The 23,441-nt window shown below is 41.6% G+C and overlaps 1 protein-coding gene across 1 annotated transcript in view; it reads left to right on the forward strand.

Annotated features, from left to right (window-relative positions):
* Positions 1-23,441, forward strand: part of LOC126162311 (uncharacterized) — a 355,605-nt gene that overhangs the window by 135,131 nt on the left and 197,033 nt on the right. Inside the window, exon 4 of the mRNA XM_049918734.1 lies at positions 21,139-21,286. Within this exon, the coding sequence (XP_049774691.1) occupies positions 21,139-21,286 (148 nt within the window). The remainder of the gene's footprint in view (positions 1-21,138; positions 21,287-23,441) is intronic.

The raw sequence follows: 23,441 nt of genomic DNA on the forward strand, positions 1-23,441 counted from the left end.
AACGATTTTACAGAAGTTATTCGGTAAAAAAAATCATTTTTGCCTTACATTATCTGTCAGGTTCATTATGATGTGCCCATTATTTCCTTAATAGTCGCAGCTATTGTGATATTTACTTGGAAATAAGATAATGCGCGAAATTCGAAAACGTTTGCAATGAAAAATATCTGTCGCTATGATTTTGCATCTGGTGCATATTACATAACATGTTGCTGTGCATGAAATGTAACTAACATTGAATTTTTCTTTAGATTGGTTGGAGGTCTCCATCTGTAACCAATCTCGAGAAAATTGATCTGACGTAGCACACTTATTTGCGATTGCACCACGCCAGTGGTAAAGCCAGAGTGAAATATCCACAACATACCTCATATTTCGTAAACGGTTTGAGATATCGAAATGAGATTTTCGCAGATGATAGCATAAGAGAAGAGGAGGGCATTTTGCCGTATGGTTATTATGCAAAACTACATTATCTTACCGTGTCATTCCAATAACTACAAACTTTTCCGATGAAAGAATGTAATTTTTAAGGTCCATCGATATAGCTGGTGAAACGAGAAGTGGTATGGGTTTTGAAACAACATATGTAAAATCATTGAACGTTTAATTTGTACCTAGGATGTACCATTTCATAAGTTGCCGACTTTACTTTTTCTCAGTTCCTCAGAATTCTCTCACAATGGCACTGAATGTCAGTGAAATGCGACTGTGTAAACTCCGCTGAGTTTTGGCAAAAGAAGCAAATTTTAACATGACAGCAAGAGAAATGTGTAGATTTTACTCAAAATTCCCCACTCGTGACTTCTCTGAAAGCTGCAAATTGTTAACAAACCAGACGAAAATAAATCCCTGCGTTTTCAGTGGAATTCTTTTTAGATACTAACCAAAGAAGAGGTGTCAGATCTTCTTCCATGGTCACAATGGAAGTTTGGGCGTGGAGGGGCCCCGCTTAATTTTACTAAAAGTGTGTGTGGGATTCATTATCGAACGGCTCCCCTACAGCGCTCTGAGCGACCCCCCCCCCCCCTCTCTCCGACCCCTCTCCCCCCTCCCACCATCCATACGCTTCTTCCAGCGACTGCGCATCCAGTGGCCTGCTGGCTGCTGGCATTTTTCACGCACTATACTATTGGGATCGCGATTGACAATGCTGCCGAATAAGCATCAGGTTACCTTCCATTCAGAAAGCTCACTCAGCGACTGTTATATTGACTTGTAAATTATAGATTGCAGCGATCAGTCGTCCTTTTTCAATTTTATTGTGCATATCTAGATCCACAGTTCACTGTGGATGAAGCCCGACCAATAGGCATTACATGCATTGAGCGAAAATAATAGTGCATTGAGAATGGCTAGCTTCTAGCCGAAATCTAGATCTGCACAATAAAATTTAAAAAGGATGACTGATCGCTGCAATCAATAATTTACTAGACAAGAATAAGCAATTGTGTATATGGGAGGCTGAAACAAGATCTAAACTTACCACACATGATTATAATGCATTCACTGCAGTTAGCAATTTCTCATGCAACAGAAAAGACATTGCTGACAAATATTAACTTTTTGGTTTGAGAAATGTACGACTGGTTTTAGCATGCAACTGCCAACCAATGTACAGGTACAATAAAACATTTTATGAAAGGGGGAAACCTTCGGAAATTCGAGCTGCATGTGAGATGGTAAGGCTTTCTGTTGAGCCGGTTGTTACAAGAATATTATCACAGTGGGAAGAAATGAAATTTCGCTTTCTGAACAAAGAAAACTGCTACACAGTAGAAATACTGCAATCCTGTGAATAAGTTATATTTGGGTTATTTAAAAACAATAGCACAGGAAATGCAAAAGACAACCAAGAACATTGACTCTACAAAATTACTTCAGTATTTGACAAATCTCACCCAATCAGTGAGTGGGAGAATTATAATACGTACAGTGAAACTAGATATCCTGACAAGTGAAGTTGATTCTTATGTAGATTCTAAACCATATATGGGATATGAATTTGAGAAAATGGTTTCAGAAATTAAACTCAGTTGTGAAACTGAAAATCTCCTTCATAAATGGTGCATAGATGTCACAATAAAAGCCAGAAGGAACTAAGAAATAGGCTTCCTAATAACATTCACATCCTGGAAAAAATACATAGAAGGAGAAAAAGTGTGTGTTACATGAGTACTTTGATGTTCTGTTCTGTTGTGGTTACATTTTGAAGAAATATTTTAAATCTATTATTGCCTGTGCAAAATGTGTCTTTTTCTTGTTAGTAATACCCACAACAGACTGTTTAAATCCACAGCTCGAAATATGGCCATTTCTTTTGACAGTGGCGAACCTCAGAAAAAATGTAGAAGTCAGGCTTCTTTCCTCTTTATATATTTGTGATAGATTACAGGTGCCTAACTTGTGGCCACTTTGTTTGTCAAAACCTGAAATACACTTTCCATGCAGTACTGTGTAACATGGAGAAACTGTTTCGTATTTTATGCAGAAGCAAAATGTTCCACTCTTGGTCAGATAGGATGTTTTGGAAAATACAGAAGAAAAACTGAAAGCCAAAGTATACAGGAAGTTTCATATATGTGAAATGAAGATATGTGAAGTACAAATGCTGGAAAATATGGAGTGAAATTTCAGCATTTACCTTAAATACATTTTCTGCATAAGTCTGGTACAGAATAACTGATTTGTTTATTTTTATCACAACACTGGCATCCTCACACCTAGGTTGTATATTCTGCTGTGGAATTAAGTCAATAAGAAATCAACAGAATGAATATGGATCATAATAATGGGGAACAAATATCATAAAAAACAAACATTGTAACCAAAGTACAAAACCATCTGCTTTGTTCAATTATATTGTTTTTGCCATTTGATTAACAAATGTAAAACATTGTTACATAAGATGCCATCCATGTGTGTCGCCCACTTCCCTTGATACTGTTCAGTGGTCCGACAATGAAGAGCTAAATTAAATGTTATGGGGAGCAACAGTAGTACAGGTTCATGCAATTTACTGTTTGACTAGGTGGGGAGGGGGGAGGGGGTGCATAGCAGTGGCAAGGTATTATAGAAATTTGTAATATGTGGGTATACTGTGTGACTCATGGGAGGGGAAGGGGTTTAGCGGCGGTGAGTGGCGAGAGCAGGTTATCTTATTAGTACAGGTTCATGCAATTTACTGTTTGACTAGGTGGGGAGGGGGGAGGGGGTGCATAGCAGTGGCAAGGTATTATAGAAATTTGTAATATGTGGGTATACTGTGTGACTCATGGGAAGGGAAGGGGTTTAGCGGTGGTGAGTGGAGAGAGCAAGTTATCTTATACATTTGTAATATGAGGGGTACATATTGCTTCGTAATGCATTTAACCACTGATAGGATTTCTCATTCACATTCTGCTTAATCTGCAATGTAATGAGGGTAAATGCACTAAATATACACATCAAAGTGTTACCTGTAAGCAAAACTATTCGCTAGCCTACAAGAAAGAGGGAAATATATCCACAAAAACTGCAAAAAATTGAAGCAGGTATATAATCACTAAAATGCAGCAAATTCGGTGGTTTTTGGATTCTTCCAAAGACACGTACTTCCTATGAAGTTGTTATGCAATACTATAACAGCAGAAATTTACTACATCAGACATGGTAATACAGTTAAAGTGCCGTGTAATACCAAAAAATGGGAGCATCTGAGCTGTGACATTTCTTGCAAAGAAGCTCTTGAAAGTTTCAGCTTCTTGGTTCTCTTCATTTTTCTTCAAACCTGTTTATTCCAGGTACCAAATAGAAATTGTCATGATGTTTATGAACCGTCTATGCCAAATCCACAGCACCTACAAAGAGAATCTCTCTGTATTAGTGGCATAATGCAATTCTAAATGTACAGGGCACTTGGCGAACATACCTACAACATTCCGAGATCATGTGACGAGGCTGTCAGTGTATGTTGACAAACAAAATCTGTTCTGTGCATCAGAATGCTCGTACCAGCGATATTTCTGTTCTATGCGGAATACCAAAGTTAATGGTTGGAAGAGAAAAGCAACTATTTGATTTATTTGGAGAACTTTCAACTCACAGATTCAGCAAGTGCACTCACAGATTATATGCAACAAAATACTTACAAATTTGGAACATGTAATACAAGAAGTTAAAATTATAATTAGTGATAGAGGTACGTGTATTATATATTGGCCAGTCCATATGTAATGATCTGCCTTAGAGCTCCTGTACAATAGGAGTCTTAATCTGTCTGTGCAGGTATCTTTGTGAATGGATACACATTGTTGCATGCTGTAAGTTACCACAAAACTTAATCATCCACAAGACACAGTTTCAATCCACAGCTGGTCTGCCACCTGTCGCCAAGAAAAGACATATCAGTACCAAGTAGATGCAACCTCACAAAGGATATTTCTTTCAGTGCACTAACACTTAGCAGCAGAGGTGGAGCGACATTTGTAAAGCACACTTTTGAGTGAGGCACCGCACACTGCATACAGCCAAGGCTGGAAGACAGAGTAGTACAAGTCACCACTGTAAAAGGAAGTGGCACACTTGGAACTCACCCATGACACCCCTCTGTTAGTGAGAGATGATGGGGAGAAATCAGCAAAGCCAAGTGGGGAGCAGCAGTCAGCACTGAACCACAGAGAAGGCATCATCATAGCTGTGACAAAAGAAGGTGCACCAATTCATGACAACAAGACAAGAAGAATATCACTGAATAATGAAGTCAAAGTGCTCATCAATACAGCTGTGGAGAGGCTGTACCAACAGCTGGAATACAGAATTCTTGAGAATGTGGTGTCCACTATAGGTGTGGCAAAATAGGGAACATCACCATCAACTCCAGCTGGGTTGTTTGGAGGTTTTTCTGTGGCCATAAGGTGACTGCCAAAGCTGGCTCAAATCCCTCCAGACCTGAAGAGGAAAAAAATAATAATTCCAAGGGCCAACATGGACAGTGAAAGAAAGTTAGATCCCGAAAAAAACAGCTTTGCACAGTTTGCAAGAAATAAAGAAAATAAACCATGATGTAATCCCTATGGCTGAAAAGGATATTTAGCAGGTCCTCAACCAGTCTGCCCTTCCCCTTCAGGGAAGAGATCAGAAAATGAAAAATAAATAAATAAATAAAGATGCTGTGGCAGCCCCCTGTCCCATTGCTTGAGTTGCATAGTTTTCCTCTGCCTGCACCCATCTGTAGAGCCTGCTCAAGACTTGTTGATTCAGTACAGTGGCTAGCAGGCTCGATTGACTCCATGATGATATGAATTTGCATTTGGTGTATGTTAATTCATATGTTGCTGAATATGAAATATAGCTAACATAGTGAATTATTCTTTAAACTTGGAAGGAACTCGCTATCTGTTTCCAATATTGAGAAACTAGATTGTATGTAAAGCTCTCCATCCTGAACACAAGTGCCAACAAAAAAGCTGAAATGAAATGTTCCCTCATATCCTATAAATGGTTTGAGGTATTGAAACAAAAGTTTGACAAATGATAGCATACAAAGAGGAGAGTATTTTGCTACATGGTTAAAATACAAATCTTCTATATCTACAGCGACATTCAAGCAACTACAGATTTTTTTCAGTGAAATAATGAAGGATGAAATATGACAGAAGGTTGCAGTTATTTATTTTATATGCATTTTCACAATAAACATTTAATATTAGTGTCATTAAGTTCTCCACATTGGTAAATCTTACATGAGAAAGAAAAGCTTTGCTCATGTTTCAGCAGCTACTTGAAGCCGGTGAGTAGTCAGTGGTCCCATGTCCTCCTCCTCGGTGAGATCACTTGATGTGATGTTTCAGTCCTCAAGAATTATGCAGTACACATATAGCCTTAACATATTTACAGTCTCCACTTTACGCTCAAAAGACCATTTACACACACAATCTGGAACTCAATATACCAAATGCACACTACATTTTGACAAGCACAAGAAAGTCTGTAGTTAAAAACTTTATGTTTGTCATTTGCGGTAATTCTGCATTTAGGATAGAGTTGCATTAAGTTTTCTTTTTAACAATGGATGTGCCTCACAACCTATGAAAATGCAAAGTGTTCCAGAGTTCCCAATCAGAGTCAGAGTCTAACTGCATAGACAGACTCACTGTGGACATTGCAGGGCACTATGTGCTTCACGAGCACTGGGCCACTACTGGGTCCTCCCATGTCTCTGCTGTGGGCAGTATGCATTAACCTGCAAAACCTCTATTGCTCTGCCAGGCCTCTGCTCTGTCTCTGCTGCATGCGGGCAATTCTTGTGTTCTCAGTGTCTCTAGGGGGAAAAAAAGGCAAAGTGTCAGATACAGGAAAAAATCTAAAGGTTCAAGGCAGAAGCTCCTTAACCAAAGGCAGTTTGCACATATTAATTTACTTTGTAAGCTACAGAGTGAACATCATGACTTTCAAAATTATTTGCAAATGATTTTTTCTCTACACACATCTATATTCTGCAAATCACTGTGAAGTACATTACAGACCATACACTCCATTGTATCAGACTTGTCTTGCCATAGACTAGATACACTATGTGATCAAAAGTATTCAGACACCTGGCTGAAAATGACTTAAAAGTTTGTGGCACCCTCCATCGATAATGCTGGGATTCGATATGGTGTTGGCCCACCCTTAGCCTTGATGACAGCTTCCACTCTCACAGGCATACGTTCAATCAGATGCTGGAAGGTTTCTTGGGGAATGACAGCACATTCTTCATGGAATGCTGCACTGAGGAGAGGTACCGATGTCGGCCGGTGAGGCCTGGCACGAAGTCGGCATCCCAAAACATCCCAAAGGTGTTTTATAGGATTCAGGTCAGGACTCTGTGCAGGCCAGTCCATTACAGGGATGTTATTGTCATGTAACCACTCCGCCACAGGCCATGCATTATGAACATGTGCTTGATAGTGTTGATAGATGCAATCACTCTCCCCGAATTGTTCTTCAACAGTGGGAAGCAAGAAGGTGCTTAAAACATCAGTTAGGCCTGTGCTGTTATAGTGCCATGCAAAACAACAAGGGGTGCAAGTCCCCTCCATGAAATGCATGACCACATCATAACACTACCGCCTCCGAATTTTACTGTTGGCACTACCCACGCTGGCAGATGACGTTCACCGGGCATTCACCATACCCACATTCTGCCATTGGATCGCCACGCTGTGTACCGTGATTCATCACACCACACAACATTTTTCCACTTTTCAATCATCCAATGTTTACGCTGCTTACACCAAGCAAGGTGTCAATTGGCATTTACTGGCACGATGTGTGGCTTACAAGCAGCTGCTCGACCATGAAATCCAAGTTTTCTCACCTCCCTCCTAACTGTAATAGTACTTGCAGTGGATCCTGATGCAGTTTGGAATTCCTGTGTGATGGTTTGGATAGATGTCTGCCTATTACACATTATGACCCTCTTCAACTGTTGGTGGTCTCTGTCAGTCAGCAGAAGAGATCGTCATGTAAGCTTTTGCGCTTTATGTGTCCCTTCATGTTTCCACTTCACTATCACATTGGAAACAGTGGACCTAGGGATGTTTAGGAGTGTGGAAATCTCACGTACAGACATACAACACAAGAGACACTCAATTACCTTACTATTTTTTAAGTCCGTGAGTTCCGCGGAGTGCCCCATTCTGCTCTCTCACAATATCTAATGACTACTGAGGTCACTGATATGGAGTACCTGGAAGTAGGTGGCAGCACAATGCACCTAATATTAGAAACATATTTTTCTGGGGGTGTTCAGATACGTTTGATTACATAGTGTGTGTCTGAAAGAATAGACATGAAAATATAAATACATGTGTCTTGATGGCAAATCTTGCAGATTGCGCTCTTTGTTTGACCTATTGCAGGAATCAGGTGAGGGCGGGACCAGTGAGGATAACGTACAAGGAACACTATGTATGTAGTGTGTTACATATGGGAGTTTGGGTTGTCTGGGAAGTATGCTTGGATAGCTGAAGAAGTTAAGGTGTCCACTCATAATAAGTGAGAACTCTGGGTTTGAGTCTACATCTACATCTACATTTATACTCCGCAAGCCACCCAACGGTGTGTGGCGGAGGGCACTTTACGTGCCACTGTCATTATCTCCGTTTTCTGTTCCAGTCGCGTATGGTTCATGGGAAGAACAACTGTCTGATAGCCTCCGTGTGCGCTCGAATCTCTCTAATTTTACATTCATGATCTCCTCGGGAGGTATAAGTAGGGGGAAGCAATATATTCGATACCTCATCCAGAAACGCACCCTCTCGAAACCTGGCGAGCAAGCTACACCGCGATGCAGAGCGCCTCTCTTGCAGAGTCTGCCACTTGAGTTTGCTAAACATCTCCGTAACGCTATCACGGTTACCAAATAACCCTGTGACGAAACACGCCGCTCTTCTTTGGATCTTCTCTATCCCCTTTGTCAACCCGATCTGGTACGGATCCCACACTGATGAGCAATACTCAAGTATAGGTCATACGAGTGTTTTGTAAGCCACCTCCTTTGTTGATGGACTACATTTTCTGATCCTGATCCGGTACAAATTTTCACCTATAGCCATTGGATTTATTTCAGTACCCAATAGCAGCTCATGTCAGAATTTCATTTTTGCCATGCATGTTAGGGTTAATTTTGCTCTTGGTTCTGTATCTGTAACAGTACACCCAGAACCTGGTGTTTTTACAATAATGTTCTTGGAGATACAACCAAGATAAAGCTATAATGAGATCTGAAATCAGTTGCTTCAGTGTTAAATGACACATCTGCTCAAAAGGGCTTCTTGCATCAAACTCTTCTCTTGCTTATAAGTTTCAGTTTAATTCCTTAAATTGATTTTAGTAGCATACTTATATTTTTTCACCATGTCTTTTCATTGTGCCATGAACAATACAGTCTTCTTACAGGTTCTTCCATCTGCAAAAGCTAAGCATTATAGCATATTTTTCGTACTTCAATCTTTATTTCATTAAAAAATAATGATAGCACCTCTTGATCAGACCTGCTTGAAATAAGAGTCATGCAGTTAGAGTCACCATGTCAGTGACTGCGCGGCCCTTTCTACCTGAGGTTCGAGTCCTCCCTCGGGCATGGGTTTGTGTGTTGTTCTTAGTGTAAGTCAGTTTAAGCAGTTTGTATGTCTAGGGCCGATGACCTCAGCAGTTTGATCCCTTAGAAATTCACACACATTTGAACATTTTGAAATAAGAAAAGCACAAGGAAAACATTGTGTCATGTTGTCAAACACAAGAAGTGTAATTAACTCAAAAATATAACCATTTGTTCCATGAATTTAATTGATGTTCACACAGTAATTATCAATACTATTTTTTATGTAAATGTACTCACACAGTGTAGTTAAAACACCCAGTGTTTTCAACAGATCTTGAAAATGAGCTCAGTTGCTTTGTTTGGTTATTACTCTTATACTCCTTTTCTGTAATTTTAAAACTGCATTCCTATTTAGTGCCTTTGTTTTCCAGAAAAGAATTCCATAGTTAAGAACTGAGTGTATGTATGAAGAGTATATAAACAAAAGACACTAGCTGTTATCACTGATGACAGGACTGGAATCCCCTCCAGGTAGGCCACTTCCATATGTTTAGCTGTCTACCTTAATAAGGCAACTCCCATCCCCGTATCTCCTCATTGGGGACTCCAGTGCTTACTGCCCCCTGTGGGGGAGTGCCACTTCAATGGGTAGGGGTCTTCCAAATCACCAACTTATTACAGGCTTTGATTTGTGTCTCCTCAATGACAGTTCCCCTACCTGTTTCAGTGCTGCTCATGGTACCTTTACTGCTATTGATCTCACAATCTCCTCTCCTGCTCTTGCCGCTTCCCTGTATTAGTCACCTCGTGATGATCTTTGTGACAGTGACCAATTTCCACTGATTCTGTCGCTCCCATGCCGCCACCAGGCAGACAGGTCCTCACATTAGGCATTCCAGAGGACCAGTTGGTCTTTACACATGTGTATGGTGCACTTCGATACCTCTCTTTCATATTACATTGATACAGTCATGGAGGGCATCTTTGTCACTATTCTTCATGCTGCTAGCACTGCTATCCCCCTATCCACAGGTCCCCCTGGTACCGTGATGGACCAACGACATAGCACTTGCTATCCAGGACTGCCAATGGGTGCTGCTTTTAAGCACCTCCGTACTAAAGCTTGCTACTACCTTATTAATCAAAGTAAAAAAGTATGCTGGGAGCACTGTTTCATCCCTGGGGCATAAGCCTCTTCATCGCAGGTTTGATCCAAGCTCGATAGCCTTCTGGGCCACCAGTGGCAATCACCTTTCCAGATATTATCCTCCAAGGTGATCCATTGGTCCCTGCAATGTACTTTGCAACAGCATCAGCATCCTCTTCCTATCCTGCTACCTTTCTTCAGCAGAAACGCCAAGTTGAACAGACACCCCTCTGTTTCAACCCCCACCGAGCTGAATCCAATAATGGCACTTCACTGAATGTGAATTCTTACAGGCTCTTACCTCTTCACATGACACGGCCCCAGGCATGGATTCCATTCACATCCAGATGATCCAGCAGTTGGACATTACCCAGAGGCAACATCTACTCAGGGTCTTCAACTGTATTTGGCTCACAGGTGCCTTCCCCTCACAATGGCGAGACAGTATAGTTATTTCATTGTTAAGCCTGCAAAGAACCCAACAGCTACCGCCTGATTCTACCGCCTGATTAGCCTGACCATCGTATTTTATAAACTGCTCGAGAGGATGGTTAGCTTCCTATTATGTTGGGTACTCAAATCTCTGGGCCTTTTGTCCCCATATTAGTGTGGCTTCCAGTATGGATGATCTACAATTGACTGTCTACTCAGATAGGATACAGCAATCTGACAGGCTTTTACTCACCACCGGCACCTTGTCGCAGTCCTCTTTGACCTACATTAGGCATACGACATGGTTTGGTGCCATTGCATTTTAGTTACCCTCCAAGACTGGGGCCTTTGCAGCCCCCATCTGATTTTTATCTGTGAGATTTTATCCCACTGGCTCTTCTGGGTTGGAGTTGGCACTTCGTTCAGCACCCTTCAGATTCATGAGAACATTATCCCACAGGATTCTGTGTTAAGTGTCACACTCTGCCTCATAGCCATCAGTGGGCTTGTAACCTCTGTTGAGCCTCTGATTAACCCGGCATTGTATGTTGACAATTTTTGCATCTGGTGCAGCTGTCACTCGAGAGCATCTGCTGAGTGCCACCTCCAAAGTGCCATCCGACAGGCCTCTGCAAGGATCATCTCCCGTGGCTTCCAGTTTTCTCCCTCTAAAATGCAGGTTATGCATTTTTGCCGTTGACCCACAGTACACCCCAATCAAGAACTTTTTCCAGTTTTTCCCCTCCAAAACCCAGGTTAAGCATTTTTGCTGTTGGCCGACAGCACACCCCAATCAAGAACTTTCTTTAGGTGACCAGCATCTATATGTTGTAGCACAGTCCCATTACTTTGGCCAAATTTTTGACAATAAGCTGAAGTGGGTGCCCCATATTCACCACCTGTAAACTACATGCATGCTCTTCACCTCCTGGCCCCACACCTTGAGGTGCAGACCATGCTATTTTTCTCCATCTTTACCATGCTGTGGTTTCATCCAGAATATCGTACGGTAGTCAGCCTTTTGGCTCATTGGCTCCTTCCACTCTGAAAATACTTGATACTTTTCACCAGTGTGGGGTATGTCTGGATATTGGTGCCTTTCGCACTAGTCCTGTTGACAGTCTCCTCGCAGAAGTGGGGATTCCCCTCTACAAATATGATGAAGCCAACTCCTGGTTTCTTACCCAATCACCATTTTCCGATTCCCTAACCATCCCGTGTACCCTGTCATCTTTGCAAATGAGGGATATCTCTGTCCTGATACCTGCCCCTAGATGGGATTGCCGGTTGGCATGCGTCTTACTTCCCTCTTTTGAGATCTCCATCTCCACTCACTGAAATGTGCCCTGTATGTTTTCTCTCACCCCTCCCTTCCTTGGAGGGTGCCTAGACCACAGATTAGGATTGAGCTATTGCGGGGTCCTAAGGTCACTGTTGCCCCTATGGACTTCCAGCGTCATTTACATTCCATCCTTGCAAAGTTCCAGGAGGCTATCACTTCTGCACTGATGGTTCTAAGATGATTGATAAGGTGGGATATGCTTTCACATCTCCTACTGGCTTAGAACACCATTTATTGCCAGGATCGTGTAGTATGTTCACAGCAGAGCTGCTGACCATTAACAGGTTCCTCAATTTTGTCACTCAGGCCTCCCTCTACAATATTTTAATATGTACCGACATAATGAGCAGTATGCATGCTATAAACTGGTACTACTCTCATCACCCTTTGGTCTCTGCTATCCATGACCTTCTCTTTGCCCTTGGCCATGACACCTACTCAGTTGTCTTTCTCTGGGTCCCAAGTAATGTGATCATTCCAGGGAATGAACTGGCTGGCCACTTGGCAAGAGAAGCAGATACTTACCCCCCATTCTGTTTCATTGTTCCAGCTGCAGATATGTGGATCTACATAAAATCTCTCTTTGCCCAAAGGCACTCTTTCTAATGCTCCTCTCGGAAGGAGTCCATTGTCTTATGTCGTCTACGCATTGGTCAAACCAGGCTCACCCATTTTTTTCTCCTGTGTAATGAGCCACCCCGACAATGTGGCTGTGGAACCAGACTGTTGGTATCACATACATTGGTGGAATGTCCCCTTCTTTTGACCCTTCATATTAAGTATAGTCTTCCAGATTCATTATCTTTGACATTAGCAGATTCATGGATGGTTGAGCTGGTCCTGTTTCCCTAAATTTGTTTGCCCAAATGTTTGCCCATTCTCTAAAGCAGGATAGGTGTCAATCTGTGGCAGCTCTGATGACAGAGTATGCTGCGTGTGCAGGCACAAGTGTTTTAGAGCACACCATGCAGCACAAAGTGTTGAACATGTTGTTCCACAGCAGAGGACCTCTACGTGTTTCCATGTTGACCTAACAGCATCATAAATTATGATTGTAGTGGGCATGAGATCATCAAGATTGGATGGCAGATCAATGAAATCATGCCACCTGGTCGGATGAATCCCTTTTTTGTTAAACCAAGTTGATGGTCTTGTCCAGATATGCCATCATCCAGGTGAATGGCTACTCGAAACATGCAATGTGCCACAAGTGCAGGCCGGTGGGAGCAGTATTATGTTACAGGGGACATTCACTTGGCCTTCCATGGGACCTGTGGTCATAATCAAAGGCACCATGACAGCTGTGGACTACCCGAACATTATTAGGGACCACCTGTAACTCCTTATGCTTGATGCATTTTCTAACAGTGATGGCATATTCCAGCAGGATAACTGTCCATGTCACAAGGCCCAACCATGCTGCAATGCTTTGAGGAGCATGATAGTGAACTCATGTTGATGTCTTGGCCATCAAATTCGGCTTATTTGATTTCAATGAAACCCGACTGGGACACTTGTCGGGCGGCAGCTCCACGTTCACAAATCAACCGCCCATAAATTCTAGGAGTGTGTGACCTGTGTGTAGGTGCCACAAACCTCTGGAAACCTATGAAGTACTTGTCAAATCTATTGCAAGCAGAATCACTGCTTAATTGTGTTCCAGAGGGGGGACCAACACACTTTTAATTAGGTGGTCATAATGTTTTGGCTCAGTGTATTTATGGTGATATGGAATCTCGTCTCTCACTTCAGATTTCCCACTATCTTATGAAATGTAATATAATATGTTGCACTGAAAAAAATTTTCAATACAACATTTAAGTTGAATTATACCATTTTTTACAAGGGCAGTTAATACAAATTAGATGAAAGCAAGTCAGAAACTATCACAAAATCCATGAATCCAAAACAAGTGGTTGTTCATTCTTTTTTTAAGTAATTGATCAGTTATGCTTTGTACATGTTTATAGCCAGCTTGTACCTTTATTAAAATTCAGTATTTTTACCCTGCATTTGATGATAATTTTAGTGAACATCATTTTCATTGTCAAGAGGAGACTGTTAGATCTATAGTTTGATAGTTTTTTATGTCGTGTCAGTCTCCACAAACAGAAGGCATTGTGTTGCAGACAGGCTAAAATATTAAGCTTTTGGACAAAGTCCTTCTGAAATAGAAAACACACAGGAATTCACTCAAGCACAACTCACACACACGTGGCCACTGTCTCTGGGCACTGGTGGCTGACTAATGTGTGCAGCAATCTGGCGGGGTGGGTGGTGGATGTAAGGAGGAGTCAGGGGTGGGAAGGGGAAGATGCTGTGCTTCCTGTGGGAGAAATGTGGTGGGGACAGAATAGGGCTGCTAGGAGCAGTGTCAGGATGCTGTACTGGGGGGGGGGGGGGGGGGGTTAGGATGAGGGGAAAGGGAGGGGGAGAGATGAGCAGTAGAGAAGGGGAAAATACTAGTAGGAGGATTGGTGGGATAGAAGGATTGTGTAGTGTAGAAGTGGGAGCAGGAAAGGGTATACTGGGAATATGTGGGTGGAGGACACGGACTAGCAAAGGTTGAGGCCGTGGGGTTATGGGAATGAGATATGGAATTCCAAGCTGTGGTTCAGAAAAGTTGTTGTTGGTGGGAAGAACACAGATGGTACAGGCTGTGAATCAGTCATTAAAGTGAAGCACATTATATTGGGCAGCATGTTTAGCAACTTTGTGGTCCAGCTGTTTTTTGACTACAGTTTGGCAGTGGCTATTCTTTCGGACAGACAGCTTGTTGTCATTCCCATATAGAAAGCGGCAAAGTTCTTGCAGCTTAGTTTGTGGATCAGATGACTGCTTTTACAGGTAGCTCTGTCTTTGATTGGGTAGGAGATGCCAGTGACAGGGCTCAAGTAGGTGGTAGTGGGAGGATGTGTGAGGCAGGTTTTGGATCTAGGTCTGTTGCAGGGATATGAGTCATGAGGAAAGGGATTAGGAGCAGGAGAGGAGTAAGGTTGGACAAAAGAACATTTTCATAGGTTTTGTGGACAGCAGAATATCACTGTGGGAGGGATGTGGAGGATATTCCTTGTTTCAGAACAGAGGTAGTTGAAACTGGTGGAGAATGTGATTCAGTTGCTCCACTTCTGGCTGGTGCTGAGTCACAAGAGGATTACTCCTTTGTAATCAGACAGTGGGTATGTGGGAGGTGGTAGGTGACTGGAGAGACAAGGCACAGGAGAGCTGTTTGTGGACAAGGCTGGGTGGGTAATTTCCATCTGTGAAGGCCTCAGTGAGATCTTTGATGTGTTTGGAGAGGTACTGTTCATCAGTACAGGCAGTTAGGCTGTAGAGAAAGGGCTATGTGGTATGGAATGGGTGGCAACTGTTGGAATGGAGGTATTATCGGTGGTTGGTAGGTTTAATGTGGACAGAGGTAGTGATGTAGCCATCCTTGAGGAGGAGATCAAAATTGAGGAAGGTGGTTTTTTGGGTTGAAGAGGACCAGGTGAACTGAATGGCGGAGAAGGTGTCCAGATACTGAAAGAATGTGGATAGGATGTCCTCCCCCCTCAGTCTGTGAGGGGACATCAGGGAGGTTTGGTGATGGCTCTTGTAGAGTCTGTGGATAGTGGTAGTCAAAAGTGGGGGTAGGAGGTGAAGAGGTTGGAGAGTTTTTTGAAGTGGCAATGTGCATGCAGCTCTAGTTCCTTGAGGACAAGAGTTTCAGACTGGGGCATGGGATACAGGATATTGGGACTGAAGAGAAGGAGAATTTTATGGTTGAAGAAGAGGTACTGCAAGGAGGTTTGGGCATGCTCTATATGTTTTTGTGGGATTAAGGTGATGAGGGCTATGGACTGATGAAGCCTGAGTAGAATGAGGTCATTGTCAAAGGATGCATTGTAGCTAGAGATAGGTAATTTGATGGTCAGGCCATTTGGAGGAATTCCATGAGCTAGGGAACAGTTCAGGAACAGCATGCAGTACTGGGTTCTGGCTAGGGATAGGGAAACTCCTGTGTACTGGCACAGATGGAAGGATCAAAGATCCATAGGGAAGAACAAGAAATTTAAAAATGGATGGAAAAATCATAAAATTGGTGAAGTGGATGAAGTACAGAAGAAAAGTGGGGTGTATAGCGAAAGACAAAAACAGGCTAATAAAATCTACATGAAAACATAATGGGGCCAAAGAGAAAAATAAGTAAAAAGGTGACAATAGTGGTGGGGATGCAGGTGACTGGGTGGATATTTGTGAAGAGAGAGGGCAGCAGGTGTAACTGGATTAGGTGAGGTCAGTATGTACATACTGGAGTAAGGGAAGAGAGAAGGGGGTGGAGGCTGTTAATTATGGGGTCCAACAAAGTACATGTGACTGGAGTAAGGGAAGAGAGAAGGGGGTGGAGGCTGTTAATTATGGGGTCCAACAAAGTACATGTGACACGAGAAAGGTAGAGAAAAACATGCAAAAATATGTCAGGATGAGGGAGGAAAAGTGATCAGTTTGAAGGTTCAGGAATAATTGCACCAGTGGGAAGAATGTGGGACATGAGATGCTACACCTACAGTCCTTGCAGTCGCATAACCACGTGTTGTGTGCAGATGAGATTGTTGATACAGGGTAGCTTGGAAATAAGAGTATGTGCAGTTTGGAAGGTGGCAATAAAACACTGGAAAGAAGAGGAAGAAACTGAGTAAAGTAATGCCCTATAGAATAGTAACAAAGGAAAATACTTTGTTGTGGGATGGAAAGAACCACATTAGGCAAAATCCGTCAATGGAAAGTCCTGATAGGAATAACAACAATTCACCATAAAGAAAAGGCTTTACACCGCAGACAGGCATGGCAAAAAAGGCTGCGAAGTATTAAACTTCTGGAGAAAACCCTTCTTCCAAAATAAAAAAAAACACCCACACACACACACACACACACACATGCGCACAGTCATGGAAGCACAGTTTATATGCATATGGACACTGTCTGCAGATGCTGGAGCCTAACTGCAACTACATCTGACTTAAGCAGCAATCTGCTGGGGTGGGTGATGAAAGCAAGGAGGTGGTATGGGGCAGGAAGAGGACGGGAAGGATGGCAGGATAGGTGTGGGGGAGGATGCTGTGCTACCTCCTGTGGGAGCATGTAGGTGCATGGTGGAAACAGACTAGAGCTGCTGGTTTCAGTGGCATGAGGCTGTGCGGGGGGTGTTGAAGAAGAGGGAAAAGAGAGAGGGGGAGGAGAGAATATGAGAAAGGGAAAAGACTAGTAGGAGTTTTGGTGGGATAGAAGGTGTACGTAATGCTGGACTGGGAGCAGGGAAGGGGATAGGTGGGTGCAGGACAGGGAAATGGGGTGGGAGTGGGGGGATGTTACAGGAATGAAGGACAGGGTTCAGGCCTGCACAGTTCAGAAAAGTTGTTGTTCATAGGAAGGATCCAAATGGTTCAGGCTTTGGATCAATCATTAAAGTGAAGCACATCTGTTGGGCAGCATTTTCAGCAACTGGGTGGTCCAGCTCTTTCTTATCAACAGGTTGGCGGTGGTCTGTCATGCGGACAGGCAGCTTGTTAGCTGTCATGCCCACGAAGAAAGTGTCACAGTGGTTGCAACTTTGTGGATCACATGGCTGTTTCTACAGGCATCCCTGCCTCTGCTGTGGTAGGAGATGCCTGTGGCAGGACTGAAGTAGGTGGTAGTGGGTGAATGTGTGGGACAGAAATTGTACATCACCCTATTAATGGAATGTTTCTCTTTCAGACCGCCTAAAATTCCCATCTTGATTTTCAGTAGCATACATAAAAGTTTGATGATGTTTATCAATTTTCAACTAATTTCATAGTGAAATTTCTATTATGTAAAATATACTGGTGAGTTATCTACACATCTCATAGTATAAAATACTTAAAATAACTGATGTTTCAGTAGTGTGGCAGTGCCCTTATCCAGGACATAAACTAATTATCTGGGGTGGGGGGGGCACTTCAATGTATTTCATTTATAATGATGTCATAAGACCACTGTTGGTGAATTTATCAGGTTTTGTTGGCCCTAAAATATGACTGGTGGATGTTAGGAGAGAGGGAGAGGCTATACAGCAGACTGTTTAAGGGTTACTTCTTGCTGGTAAGTGGTAAGCTTGTGGGGAGCTGTTGGTTGCAGAGAAATGATGCCAGTTCTGCACACAGTGTTTGTTTAGCTGGTTGTCACACTGCTTATTGGGGCCACTGCACACTGATGTCATACTGGGATCATCACCAGCCAGAAAGTTGAGAGCCTATAAGCACTTCTCCTTATTGTTGTTGTGAGGCTGCTTCTGGATTTCAGTTGCCTCTCTTATTTTGTGTTTGTAAATCCATGGCTGAATTGCAAGTATGCATGCTTCCTGAGACTTAATAGGCTGCCAACTATCGTGATGGTGCTGCACTAGTGCTGGTCTGTTGTGGTGCCCTAATCAATCATAATGCTCATGTTGTACTATGCAGGTGCTACCAGGCTTTCCAGTTTCCACAGTGTAGACAGCACTGCACTGACAGTGTATCTTGTAGACACCTGTGGTGTTGAGGGCTTTTAGCACATCCTTAGTGGAACCTACCTATTCTGGCTCCTGCTGTCACTCCAGAAGACTTATTTGATGCCTCCTCAGCAAAGCACACTGCACTTTCAATGTATCTTGGAGACACCTGTGGTGTCAAGGACTGTTACTACATCCTTAGTGGAACCTTCCAAATTCTGGATCCTGGTGCCACTCCAAAAAACTGATTTGTTGCTTCCTCAGCAAAGCACCTTGCCCAATTGATCTCTGATGCACTTGATGTAAGATAAGTGGACAACCAAGAGCTGTGTTTTTATTTCATTTTCCACATCCAGCTTCCTATTGAAATTTGTTGTTCTGCTTATGGTTTTACTGCTGTATTAATTGATTCTGAAGATGTTATTCAGCTCTTTCTTTTCATATTTGATATTGCTTGTGTTACTGGTGTGGTGGGCTTCAACATTCAATGTTTGTATACAGAAAACCTTTGAGCTGAATGATGGTAGGATTCAGCACATAGGTATTAGTTGGTGTGGTTCTACAGAGATGCCAACTTAAGGGTGCAAGGTACTGTGTGCCCGCCAACCCACTGTTCAAACATGCATTCCTCACTGTCCCCTCCCCCTGCCTCTCCATTGCCCCCCTTTTATTGGGAATCTGTTAAACTTGCATGTACATTGTTGCATAAGAGTATGTGTGATTAGGTACCAGGATAATGGCAGTTTGATTAATATGGCACACAGTCGTCTGCTGGTCTTATTGTGAATCAGTCAAATTATTAATCAGTCTTTTGTCCCTCAGTGGCCAGTTCAAAATGGATAGGTTTGTGACTAAGAAGAAAAGTGTTAATGCACCAGATGTTAGTGATGGTGAACCTAGTCTTATTGTTAGTGAAAAATCTTTCCAGAAAAAGATTGCAGTTATCAACCCTCTAGGAACCAACAATATACGCAAATCAATTGCAATGAGGTAAAATGTATCATTTTTTGAAAAATTTTTGGACCAATATTTGAAGAAAATCATTTTCAGGTTTCTCACGAAAGGAAGAAACTTTTGTGGAAACTGTTTTTTTTTTTTTTTTTGGACTGGAAGAAAGGGGTAGAAAAGTGCACCAGGCTGCCATAGAGAAGCTGTACTGAAATCAAATCCGTAAAATCAAACATCAATGTATTTACAACATACAACATTTTTTGTGACGTCTGGAGTATCAGGACAAACAGATACAGTAATTTTCTAAGAAGAGCTGGAAGTTTTGCATTGCAATATCAGTGACAGGACATACCCCAAAATGAAGGGGCAAGCATTATTGATAAATGTTGCAATCCTCTTTGTATAACTGACACGGTAATGAAGGTGGATTTTGCACAGCCTGCTATAGGATCTGTTGTAGAACTTCCTCTGGTATAGTGAAACCTGATGTGCTGTAAGTTAGTGTTTGTGTTGCCCTAAGCTGAGAATTTTAGGATTTATTGTGTATTGCTCAATGACAGTCCACTGTCTTTGTGGCTGTAAGCCTCTTCATCACTACAGTATCCAGAAATATCAGTCCTATGTGCAACAGTACACAGAGTTCATAGGAACTGCACAAAAACTACCACGAAGCAAACAACACTGCTCACATCCTGTTATGGCTGAGTACTTTTAAGTAATATAAACTAACTGCCAGTTTGAGTTGCTAGAGAATCTGCGAATATTTTCTTTTTCATACTTTATTTTGTAGGACCACCATAATCTTGTTCACTGTTATGGAACATAGCATCACATAATAATAATAATAATAATAATAATAATAACAACAATAACAGTAGTTACAATGTGCAGGAAATGGAGGAGGTGGTGGTGGTCAGGGTCTCCTAGAAACCATCCCAGCACTCACCTAGAATTTGTTGGGAAAATAATGGAAAACCCTGATCAGCAATTGAGTAAGAAGTTAATTTGCGTCCCTATAAGAATAAATTGAGTATACTGGTACCACAGATACATAGCATAAACCCCTGTCATTAAGATAAATTGTTATTGCTTCTTCTCTGTAAAGATGACAATATTGGCTAGTTACTCAGCTTAGTCTTTCTCCCATGTTGTTTATATAGAATGATATGTGCAAGCATATTGATATGATCATTTATTCATTCATTCATTGTTTTTCATGGTTTTCTTTCTGGTAAAGGACCTTCAGGATTGTGAAATAAGCCAAAGTTTATAATATAGAAACTAATTCCATTTGCTGTAGTATATATTAACTCTGATGAAATTGATATATTTTATTTGGGCTTATGAGGTATATAAGTGAGTGAAAGAGAGCATCATTCTAAATCATAAGCTGTGAGTTGGACATTTCAAAGATTGCGTCCAAACTGTTAATAAAGTCAAATAATTTGACAGTAGTTTTTGTATAAAAATATATTTTATTCATATTTCTTTTTCCCTTTGCAAAAAATGTGTGATGAACTTTAATTTCTGCTATTCAAATATGTGTCTTGGCAGCTCAGTCAGTAAGGTAATTGCTCATGGATGGTGAGGGTATGTGTTTGAGTTCCAGTCCAGGAAATAGTTTCCATCTGTTAGGAAGTTTCAGTCACAACTGGTTTGTTAACTTGGAAATATTGTAGTGATGATTATGTGGCATTTTACAGTACCGAGCACCAGTAATTCGCAGAATATCCATCCGAGAAAAATATTCTCCACAGGCACAACGTAAAGCGTCTGATACTTCAGTACATAACTCTACAGATGTAATACAGTCTAAGAGTCAGACACCTAGCACAATGCCATCAAATTCAGGTGAGTTACACATACCAAACTTTATTAAACATCTTCTGTAGGGTTTGCTCTAAAACTTTCATAGAAGATGTTTTACATATAGTCCTATCATTAACAAACAACTATAAAATTATGTTGTGCTGCAACTAGCTTCAGCTGTTTTGTCATCATGTGGCAGACCGGAACATAATACACAATAATAGCATACAACTTCTTTCTAAAGGAAAAGACACATTTCATACTGTAATTTTATTATATCATTATGTGCTTACTTTAAAGGTTAAGATTTTATACATCACATGCCCATTATTGCAAAATACGTTGATTATCCTAGCATTGGAACTTAAATAGTGGAAACTGTTTATTCACAACTGATACAAAAGAGTTACATGTTTGCACCTGTTACTGTCCCTCAAAGTAGTCACCGGCATTGTGTAGAACCCGTTACCAGCAATGTGGAAGATGTAGTATACCTTTAGCAGAGCCTGTTCTGTTGATGGTGGGAATGGAGTGGTCTACTGCCCGTCGAATCTCTGGAACAGTTCTGAAGTGAATGCCACCATCAATGCACAGTATTACTGTTTGTTTTTGGAGCATAGCCTGTGACCATCTTTACGAAAGGAGCGGCGACACTTTCTGTACAACCCACCCATCATTTTGTACAACAATGCACAGGTGCATACATCGCAAGCTGTGGCTGCTCCATTTGGTCGATGGGGCTGGGAAATACTGTACCATCCGCCATACTCCGTGGTCTTAAGTCCTCAAGACTTTGATTTGATTCAAAAGATGAAGGAACTACTTCGTGGCATTCACATCAGAACTGTTCCAGAGATTCAATTGGCAGTAGACCGCTCCATTCGCATCACCAGCAGAACAAGCTCTGATAATGCTATACTACGCCTTCAACATTGCTGGCAACAGGTTCTACACAACGCTGGTGACTACTTTGAAGGACAGTAACAGGTGCAAACATGTAACTCTTTTGTATCAGTTGTGAATAAATAGTTGCCACTATTTAAGTTCCAATCGTCACATAATTCACACTTTGGAAGTTGGAGCTATAAACACAAATATAATACACATCAAGATCATGGTGCCACTTATCAATACAAGTTACTTTATACATCCAGTCACAAACTATCTAGGTTAGGACAGGACACCATTTGCTCCCCAAGCACAACTGAATTGGAGTGCAGTAGTTCATCTATTTGTACACTAAACAGGATATATTGAATGACCAATATGTAGATGACTGAAGCAGTAAAGTTCGTATTTCAGTACCAATCTATTTCATTACATATATTTCACATAGTTTTAAGGTATAATATACGAGGGTGGTTTGAAAGGTTCTCGGAACAGAATAGAAAAAAGTACTTACATCATTGGAACTTTTTTTATTTTTCAATGTAGTCTCCTTTTAGATTAATGCACTTGGTCCAATGATGTTCCAGTGCCCTGATCTCATCTTGAAAATGAGTTTCCTCCAGGCCTGCAAAATAGTTGTCAACTCTGGCTATCAGTTCTATGTTTGAAGTGAATCTTTGTTCACCAAGAAAAATTTTCAGTTCTGGGAAGAGATGGAAGTCTGATGGAGCCATATCAGGTGAATAAGGTGGGTGTGGCAACAATTCATACTTTAGTTCGTGTAATTTTGCGATGGTGATGGCATGCATTTTTGAACCAGCATCAATAGTCATGGCACCCATCTTGCAGATAATTTTTTAATTTCTAATTTTTCAGTTAAAATTTGATATACCCTTTCAGATGACATCTGGCAACAATGAGCAATTTCACGCACTTTCAATCGGCGATCCTCCATGACCATTTTGTGCACTTTTGCAATGATTTGTGGAGTAGTGACACATCTTGGCTGACCACTGCATGTATCAATTTCTAACCTCTCCTGGCCGAATTTAAATTCAATTGTCCACTTGGCAACAGTTGAATATGAAGGAGCAGAGTCCCCCAGTGTATTCTGGGAATTGACATGAATGTCCTTTGCTTTCATACCTTTCTTTACGAAGTACTTAATCACTTCTCAAATCTCGATTTTTTCCATCTTCGCAAATCACTATGCAAGAACAACAACAGTGCCACATCACCACCACAGCTCTCTTCCAAGAGCACTGACGTGGCACGTGTTTACAGCCAACAGTCCAATGAATATCACGTG

This window comes from Schistocerca cancellata, chromosome 2 (assembly GCF_023864275.1).
Source record: "Schistocerca cancellata isolate TAMUIC-IGC-003103 chromosome 2, iqSchCanc2.1, whole genome shotgun sequence".
NCBI classification, from domain to species: domain Eukaryota; kingdom Metazoa; phylum Arthropoda; class Insecta; order Orthoptera; family Acrididae; genus Schistocerca; species Schistocerca cancellata.